At 35.5% G+C, this 9568-nt stretch overlaps 2 protein-coding genes across 5 annotated transcripts in view; both read right to left on the bottom strand.

The window, feature by feature from the left end:
• The window catches only part of LOC107671469 (bromodomain-containing protein 2-like), a 16757-nt gene extending 10154 nt beyond the window's left edge, over positions 1–6603 (bottom strand). For 3 of the 4 annotated variants that reach the window (XM_016464392.1, XM_016464395.1, XM_016464394.1), the window contains exons 1-5: positions 6469–6603; positions 4436–4727; positions 2859–2996; positions 847–994; positions 510–685 (exon numbers count right to left, since the gene is read on the bottom strand). In XM_016464392.1, the coding sequence (XP_016319878.1) occupies positions 510–685; positions 847–994; positions 2859–2996; positions 4436–4727; positions 6469–6500 (786 nt within the window). In that variant the 5' untranslated portion in view covers positions 6501–6603. The remainder of the gene's footprint in view (positions 1–509; positions 686–846; positions 995–2858; positions 2997–4435; positions 4728–6468) is intronic. The other variant, XM_016464393.1, reaches the window with a different exon arrangement.
• Positions 6604–8929: 2326 nt separating this feature from the next.
• Positions 8930–9568, bottom strand: part of LOC107671442 (antigen peptide transporter 1-like) — a 10921-nt gene continuing 10282 nt past the window's right edge. Inside the window, exon 13 of the mRNA XM_016464364.1 lies at positions 8930–9246. Coding sequence (XP_016319850.1) covers positions 9013–9246 — 234 coding nt within the window. The 3' untranslated portion in view covers positions 8930–9012. The remainder of the gene's footprint in view (positions 9247–9568) is intronic.

The following is a 9568-nucleotide window of genomic DNA, read 5'->3' as shown; positions in this document are numbered from 1 at the left end:
GTGAAGCTGAATTTTCAGCATCATTACTCCAGTCTTCAGTGTCACATGATCCTTCAGAAATCATTTATATACTTATTAATATGTTGATTTGGTGCTCAAGAAACGTTTTTATTTTTTTTTTATCAATGTTGAAATCAGTTTATCATTAATAAAGTTTATTTTAATATTTCTGTAGAAACTATGATACATTTTTATAGGATTTTTTAAATTAATTTTTGTTATTAAAAAGTTCAAAAGAACAGCATTTATTTGAAACCATTTCTTTTTAAGAATGTAAAAGCCTTAACTGTTACTTTTGAGCAATTTAACGCATTCTTGAAAAAGTATTAATTTCATTTTTTTTTCCAAATAGAAATCTATATAACATAAAATAATAAGTAAATAAGTAAATAACATAACATAACATAATGGATCAACAAGTGACTCCAGATGAGCCGGATGAAGATGATGTCCAGTATCAGACATGTAAAACATCACAGAGTGGTGCTCTGAAGCTTATGTGTATGAACCTTTGCGGTGGGTTGGGTGGGTGGTGCGGTCATCAGCGGTGGAGGAGGACCGCTGTTGCTCAGCAGGGTCTGTGGTGGGGTGGAAAACCGTGAATCTGGTGTGTCGGGTGAGGAAGGAGAGTATGCTGACTGCGACACGGCAGGCACCTGGTAAGCCGACATAACACTTCCTCCTCCTGATGGAAATAAAGCATACATTTTGCAAAAGTGACAGACTGGTTGATTGACTGATTGCTTTACATGTCAGTCAGGCGATATCTTCCTGTCTGAACAGGCGGTTCTTGGCCACAATTAGCTACAAATCTGACACTACAGACTATATGACTGTGTAACTTACCTCTGCCTCGACGTCCTTTGATAGTTTTTGCTCCTCTGCCTTTAGGGGTAGGTGGAGCAAACTCAATCTCTTCCTGGGGCATCTGGGCAACCTTCTGTAAGAAGACCTTCTCCAGAGACTGTGCCATCAGCACAATGTCATCTGTAGGCTGAAAAACAATTCACATTATACACTTCCGTAGAAAATTTTAACAGCGGCATCAGTTGATAGACCGATGTTGATGTGTAAATGTACACTACCATTCAAAAGTTTGGGTTCGGATGTTTTGGAAAATCTTATGCTCATCAAGGCTGCATTTATTTGATCAAAATACAGTAAAATTGTAAAATATTATTACACTTTAAAATTAGTGTTTTCTATTTGAATATATTTAAAAATGTTATTTATTCCTGTGATGCAAAGCCGATTTTTCAGCATCATTACTCCAGTCTTCAGTGTCACATGATCTTTCAGAAATCATTCTGATATGCTGATTTGCTGCTCAAGAAACATTTCTGATCATTATCAATGTTGAAAAGCTGTGCCGTTTCATATTTTAGTTGAAACCATGACATTTTTCACATTTTCACATTTCACATTCATCATTCTATGGTGAATAGTAACTTCAAAAGAACAGCATTTATTATTTATGTAATATTTTGTAGCATTATAAATGTTTTTACTGTCACTTTTGATCAATTGAATGCATCCTTGAGGAATAAAATTAATTTCTTATTAAAAATAGGGTTGTGACGGTAAGGAAATTTTCCCACCGGTTAATCGACGTGTGACAACACCGATAATACATCTGGCGGCGGGCGTTTCCTCTTGTAATACATCCCCGTGGCGGGGGCGTTTCCTCTTTTCCTTGCCTTCCTTCGCTTTTAAATAGCTTGCAAAAGTGGTGTGCGCATTTTACTTTCACTATCAAATAGCGGCAATTCGGCGTAAAGCAATTGTTTGTTTGAATTTTCCCTCTTTTCCTCGCTTTCCTTCACTTTTAAATAGCTTAAAAGCGCCGTGTGCATTTTACTTTCACTTTCGAATTAGCGGCAATTCGGCAAATACATTTTTTGTTGTCAAATAAAATAAATTACACAAAGTTTAAACAAAGTAAAAATCAGCAAACACTGTGGAACCAATTAAATAAGAAACGAATGTTTAAAAAATGTCCAAAATCACCTGATAAACGGCAAAAGTCAACAGGCTTTTCAAAATCCAAAATACTGCCAAACATGCGCTTTTGCATTTTGTTTCGAAACTAAATCATTAAATTCAAGGATTCAAAGCGTTTATTGTCATATGCCCAGTGAGGAAAACAAGTTTCCCTGAGCAATGAAATTCTTACTTTGCTGTCCACAATGAATGCCAAGACAGTGCCAGATAAAACAGAAAACAAACAAAAAAGAAAGAAAAAACGGCATTCGAGAGCGGAGCGAGCAAACACGTCTGCCTCGGGGGGCGCCATCTTGCAAATTTCATCTGCCATCGTCTTGTCTGTCTCACCTCACTCTTCTTGTCAGTCAGCTCGACTCACTCTCCTCACTGGATAAATGAAATCTGATCGTCGTTCGGCACGCTGCATTGAGCAGCCGCATTCCGTTTTTAATTGTAGTGTCTGTTCTTTTACTGAACTAAATGACTTTTATTACTATTAAAAAAATCAAAACGACGGTGGGGGTCGGTCCCGCGGTGGGCAAGTGACGTAACCGGTGTTGCGGCTTAACAACGGTATCACCGTCAGCACAGTCTATCGCGGCAAGCCTAATTAAAAACCCCAAACTTTCGAACATTAGTGTACTTGGATGTATATTATACATACATGTTTCTGACATTAGTTTAAACATAGTATGTCTACTTCAAATAAGTACTAAATGACGTATGTTCTCCATATCTCACATATAACCATTTGAATCTCTCACATTTCATTTTAGTGCTTAATAACACAGCAATTTTATGAAATGACTATGTTTCTGCTCTAACCTTTAGGTAATGCCTAATGAGCACTGCGGGATGTTTCCATGGCAACACACCTTATTGTAGATGTAACAGTTGGTGAACATAGTATTGAAGTCCTGCAAGCATTCGCTGGCACTACGGTAGTAGTCATTCTCCAGTCGTTTCTTGATTGAGCCCATGTCCATCGGCTGTTTGATGATCTTATGGTAGTCCTGAAAGCAAAACAGGAAATAGTGTCATTGGAGATTAGGGCTGTGCAATATATCGAAATTATCGAAATATCGCAAATGTACATTTGTAGCAGCCATATCACCCTGTAGCCCAAGACTGGTTGCCCACTGAAGCTAAGCAAGGCTGAGCCTGGTCAGTACCTGGATGGGAGACCTCCTGAGAAAACTAGGTTGCTGCTGGAAGAGGTGTTAGTGAGGCCAGCAGGGGGTGCTCACCCTGCAGTCTGCGTGGGTCCTAACACCCCAGTATAGTGACGGGGACACTATACTGTAAAAAGCACCGTCCTTCGGATGAGACGTTAAACCGAGGTCCTGACTCTCTGTGGTCATTAAAAATCCCAGGATGTCCCCATACACTGATTGGCTTCATCACTCTGTCTCCTCTCCACCAATAAACTGGTGTCATCCAGGTGGATGCTGCACACTGGTGGTGAATGAGGAGATTCCCCCGCTTTCATGTAAACGCGCTTTGAGTACCCAGAAAAGCGTTATATAAATGTAACTAATTATCAATTACATATCGCAAATATGACACAAGATAGTTATAGAAGTTCACAGAACTGACTCAGCAACAGCTGAGTAAAACTGTTTCATCTGAGCATGTGGCACTTTAAGCATTATCGTATCGCATATTGAATATCGCATTATTTAATGAGTTATCGCATTTTTCTTCAATATCGCACAGCCCTATTGGAGATCATATCATTTGTGCATATGAATATGGGAAAGTCTGTCAGACTGTAATATGAGCTGCCCTGACACAAGACACCAACAAAATGCTGAAGATTTCTGATTGGACAGACTCAATGCAACGCAAAGAAAAAAGAAAAGCACGTTTTGGAATGACATGAAGGTTGTTTGGTTAGTTGTGAATGTAACAATTTACTCTCAGAGCCATATTGAGATCCCAATATTGCTGGAATTGAACCATGTAGAGCCTTAAAAATGTAGATATCAAAAGAAAAGTTTATTAAGAACCAAAATCTAAAAGGCCATTGAGATATATTTAATACTTCTTAAGTTACAGGCATGCAAACTTTGGAAAAGAAAACTTGAAAAGTGCTTTTTCCCATTTCACCATTGGCATATAATGCAACAGAGACTGCTAAAGTCAGCAGATTTTACTAACAGACCTACCAATCTATGTACAAATAACATAATGATGCTGCCATCTTTCTAAAGTCATTTGTAATTTGGCTCCAAATCTCAGGTGATGATTGTCATAATAGTGGATTACTCTTTAAATATGCATCCATAACATCTAATATTTTGGCTTTCATTACTATTTATGCTTGTCTTTCTTCAGAAAAAATATGAACAAAATCAAAACTTTGAGCCGGGGAAGTTTTTGAAATGTAGTTGATTTGACATGGAATGACAATTTTGGGTGAATTATTCTCCGAAAGTAAGCGTTCACTCACAGGTAAGTTGAGTCGGACTGCGTCCACAGGTTCATGGAAAGGCCATGCGAAATGATGCCGCCACAATGCTTTCACCAAGACCTTGTGGAGGAACTGCAGCTGATTGGTGGTGCGTCCCTGTTGGCTGGGGTCTGTAACCGGGGGCTGCTGGGGCGGAGGGGGTCCGGGTGGAAGCACGTGGGGCAGAGATGGGCTCTCAAAGCCCTCATAGAGCAGCGAGGGTTTCCTAATACGCTTGCCCGAACTCTGCTCCATCCCACCCATGACAGACAGCCCTACTCCCACAGAGCTGCTGCAGAAAATCATCAACAAAAGCATTTAATGCTAAGTTTGGAGGATAAGGAGAAATACCTAAAAAATTAAATAATGCAATATATAATAAATATTATTGCATATTGAACATTGCATTGTTTAGTCATACTGTAGCCTGAACAAGCCACATAATATTACATTAAATATATAAAACATACATTATCCACAACCAGACAGACATATCAACTAATTCGACTAATAACCAAATATTTGGTCATTTTAATGGCATAACCAAGTAGTGTTAAACTTCCCTCATGTCAGTTTCAAAAGCTATCTACTGTCTTATTAATAGATAATACACATTTTACGTTAAAATAAGAAATATATATATATATTTTAGGGAATGGTGAGTAGGCTTAAATATTGTGTAAACTATTTATATATAAAGTTTTTTATTTTATTCTTTTAATTTTACATGTCAACATTAAACTGCATTTATTTGATCAAAAATACAGTAAACAGTAATATTTTGAAATATTAAAATTTGAAAACTGTTTTCTATTTTAATATATTTTAAAAGTTATGTGATTTATTCACGGAATTTTTTTTTTTTTTTTTTATCTTTAAAAACCTATTTACTATTTAATTTAATGTGTGCATTTACTTGCTGAGCACACAAATTAATTTATAAAACAAACAAAAAAAACTACTGACCCCAAACCTTTGATTACATATGCACACACGGATACAATACACAAGTACGAAAAAATCATTTAGATTTTTATGTTTGTTAAAAAAACTGGAAAACAGTAGCATTCAATGTCCAACACTACTGATTTGTTCAACATTCCTTTCTTATTCTTCCAAAATCACAACTCATTCTCGTTGTTTCAACAAATTGTTTACAAGGCATAAATACACATGCACTGGATAAATTATTACTGCCACATTAATTCAATAGACAATTCATCTGTGCATTAACACTATGCATTAGCAGCAAGACAAAATCATCAGTGCATAGCAAAACATACTATAAGAGACTCTTCAGTAAATGTCATTCAGTCTGTCTCGCCTATTCTCTGTTTGTAAACAAGCGTTCAGCGCATTCATGCCCAATCAGCACAGGACAGCAGCCACATGAATCATCCACCCCTCCCTACCCCTGCACACACATTTAATACCAACCACAGCTCAAACACGAGCCATTCACTTCAGATCGCTCATTCACACTGCACTTGTGCAAATGAGCTGCACGCGCAAACACAATCAGACAGATGTAAGCCATGCAAAACACTGAGATGCATAAGTTATATGGCACACTAGCGTGCCGTAAAAATGTACCACAATGTAAACAGTTCACTATAAAGCCGTGATTAATTAATAGGAGATGACATTGCAACAGTGTAAATACCAAGTTAGCATAGCTGCATGCCTGTTTGTATCAATAACCAAAGTAACTATTGTATTTCGACAGGAACTGTGGTTACCATGGTGAGTATGTGTGTGTGTGTGTGTTATTACAGTGTAGCCCTTTAAATGCTGAAGATGGCGGAGGGAAAAGATGCAGTAGACCCACAACACAGTGATGCTCGCTGCATGCTGTTATTTTAATAGCTGGAACTCAATTTAAAAGACGCAAAGCAGTTTTAATATGAGTTACATTGCCATTGAAGGAGGAAAATGAACTTGTAAACAAACGCTTCCTTCCCTTTTACTCATCCTTTGTGATTAAATACACACACAGGATTAGTTAATAGGCACCGAAGGCACGCCGATACTACCTGTCAAGAGACGGGTTGATGGCCGCCTCCATTCGGATGGATCGGGGTAGTTTTGCGGTGCGGAATCCTGCGTTTTCGCCCTCGTTTTATTGTTATTCAACTGCTTATGAGTACCCTACCCCGCGCCGTCCAACGAGCAAATGGCGCCTTTCAATTTCCGCTCAAGGGTTTTTATATAAGAACGCTACTGACCAATCAGAATTCGTCCCGCCTCTGAAACTGGTTTCTTATTGGCTTAGTGTCAAGTCCTTCCGCAGCGCTAGAACCGCCCATGTACAGCGTAGTAATGAGTGACTAGTGAGGATGATAAAGAAACTAAAGGAATCTTAACTGTTTTAATAATTAACAATAATACTGTTTTAATAAAGTTTTTGTTATTTATTTAGCATGTTAATTAAGCTTCTACGCTGACTGCACGCATTGTTAAATTACTTTATTATATTTTGAACGATATAAAAATAGTTAACCTCTAAGTTTCATATTCATACGCAAATATTTTCTCTTGTAACCCTTAATTTCCTTATGATCTCGAAAGCTTTTTCAATCTTTAAACTTTTAAATAATAAATTTTTTTTTTTTTTTGTAAAATACTGTTTCTGATTCACCTATTAAACGTTTATTTTGTATGGATGTGTGCTACAATGCTAAATAAGTATAAAACAAAGTATAAAACTTATTTACAAAGTCTAAATAAGTATGTGTTTTTCTAGTACTACAGGATTTTTTTCAATGGTCCCAAAATGGCTTATAAGAGTATGAAAAGCTAAAATGTCAACAATTATGAATACAAAAAAATATATAATAATAATAATAATAATAATAATAATTGGTAGCACTTTATTATTATTTTCATTAATAGATCATTATCAAACATTATTGGGCAAACACATTATATGTCCATAATCAACAACTGTAAGCAATAATGTTTTAAAATGCCATACTAATGAAAGTTACAAAGCACTACTTTTATTTACAATCTGAGCATATTAAACATAAAAACATAAATACAAAAAAAAAAAAAAAAGACACAGTTGAGGTACTTTGCTGGGAAAGTGTATTACAATTGATTTACTAAGCCCTGACTAACAGTATATGGGTGAGTCTCAGGAAACATGTCAAGAACAGGACATATTTTATCCAGAAATAAAAAGGAAAAGGATAAATAAAAATAAAAATAGAAAATAAAAGAAAGAATTGTTTAAAGAAAATAATCCTAATTTTAATTTGATTTCTAATCAATTTTAAACATTTTACAAATTTGTTTAGTGCAACTAAAAATACACCTGTGCAATTTAATGCTATGTATTACACAATACATGGGAAAAAACAAAAAAAAAAAAAAAAAAAAAAAAGACACAGTTGAGGTACTTTGCTGGGAAAGTGTATTACAATTGATTTACTAAGCCCTGACTAACAGTATATGGGTGAGTCTCAGGAAACATGTCAAGAACAGGACATATTTTATCCAGAAATAAAAAGGAAAAGGATAAATAAAAATAAAAATAGAAAATAAAAGAAAGAATTGTTTAAAGAAAATAATCCTAATTTTAATTTGATTTCTAATCAATTTTAAACATTTTACAAATTTGTTTAGTGCAACTAAAAATACACCTGTGCAATTTAATGCTATGTATTACACAATACATGGGAAATATAATACATGTCTAATAGATAATCTTGTAAACACTATGAAAAATAATATGTGTGCAGGCACTGTATTATATGGGGTTCATTCTGTGTACTTAATGAGAAGAGAATCACCAATGAGAATTGCAAAGCTCAAAAGTAAATCACATTATAATAATGTGAGTTTAGGAAAAAAGATAAGTCACAATGTGAAAAATAAAATAGATTCCCTAAAATTAGGTTAAAAATGATTATGGAAAAAATCATTTCAATAAAATAATTTTCTTTTGATGTAGTAGGAAACCTGGACATATTTGACTGAGATTCACCCATATCTTTTTGCTCGCATTTTTGTGATATTTACACCTAATTTAAAAACACTAGTAGCATTTGAACAACTGAGAAATATGTGCTAATAGAGAAAACAAATGCAAAGATTTGTATGGAAGCCCGTTTCCGCCACTGAATAAAACATAAAAAAGGTAATTGCGACTTTTTATCTCACAATTCTGACTTTTTTTCTCAGAATTGCGTGATATAAACTCGCAATTGCGAGTTAAAAAGTCATAATTGAGAGATATAAACTCGCAATTCTGAGAAATAAAGTCAGAACTACGAGATATAAACTCACAATTCTGACTTTTTTTTCTCAGAATTGTGAGCTATAAACTCGCAATTCTGAGAACATATCAGTCTTTTTTCCCCTCTCAAAATTGGACTTTAACTCGCAATTCTGACTTTATAACTCGCAATTGCGAGTTTATATCTCACAATTCTGTGAAAAAAAGTCAGAATTGTGAGATAAAAAGTTGCAATTACCTTTTTTTAATTTTTTATTCAGTGGCGGAAACGGGCTTCCATAGATTTGTGCTGGTATTACATGAAAGCTCAGATTAATTGTAGAGCAGCTGCTCTAGATCATTGGCTGGAGTTTGTAACGTCTCCTGTGTTGCGATGGATTGAAGTATTCTGTTGATTCACAAACTCTTCATAGAATCCATGTTTGGCTAGCAGTTGTGCATGGTTCCCCTCCTCAGCCACTTCCCCTTCTCGGAGGAAGATGATGTGATCTGCGTTTTCCACGCCGCTCAGTCTGTGAGTGATGAGCAGCACCGTACAGTTCTTCAGCTCCTTCCGCAGAGCACTGTACACCTGAGAAGAAGTGGACGAGAACCCAAGATCAGGGAAAAATCACACACAAGGAGCCACTACACAAAGCATCTCGATATTTTTCAAACTTAGGTGATGTTTGGTATGAATACATAATTACTAATTTGCTCTTACATGCTTTAAAATGTTTTTTTTTTTTTCATTACTTCAACCAGGCAGCCATTTTAGCAAAACAGATTTAAAATTTTTTTTTTCATTACTTCAACCAAGCAGCCATTTTAGCAAAACAGATTTAAAATTGTGCAACTGTAAGATCTAAAACTTAAAAAAAAAAAACACTTTAAAAAAACTTAAAAAAAAAAAA

The sequence above is a fragment of the Sinocyclocheilus anshuiensis genome, unplaced genomic scaffold (genome assembly GCF_001515605.1).
Source record: "Sinocyclocheilus anshuiensis isolate Anshui unplaced genomic scaffold, SAMN03320099.WGS_v1.1 scaffold552, whole genome shotgun sequence".
Classification (NCBI taxonomy): Eukaryota; Metazoa; Chordata; class Actinopteri; order Cypriniformes; family Cyprinidae; genus Sinocyclocheilus; species Sinocyclocheilus anshuiensis.
Note: the sequence above shows the minus strand (reverse complement) of the source record. Positions and strands in the feature narration are given on the sequence as shown.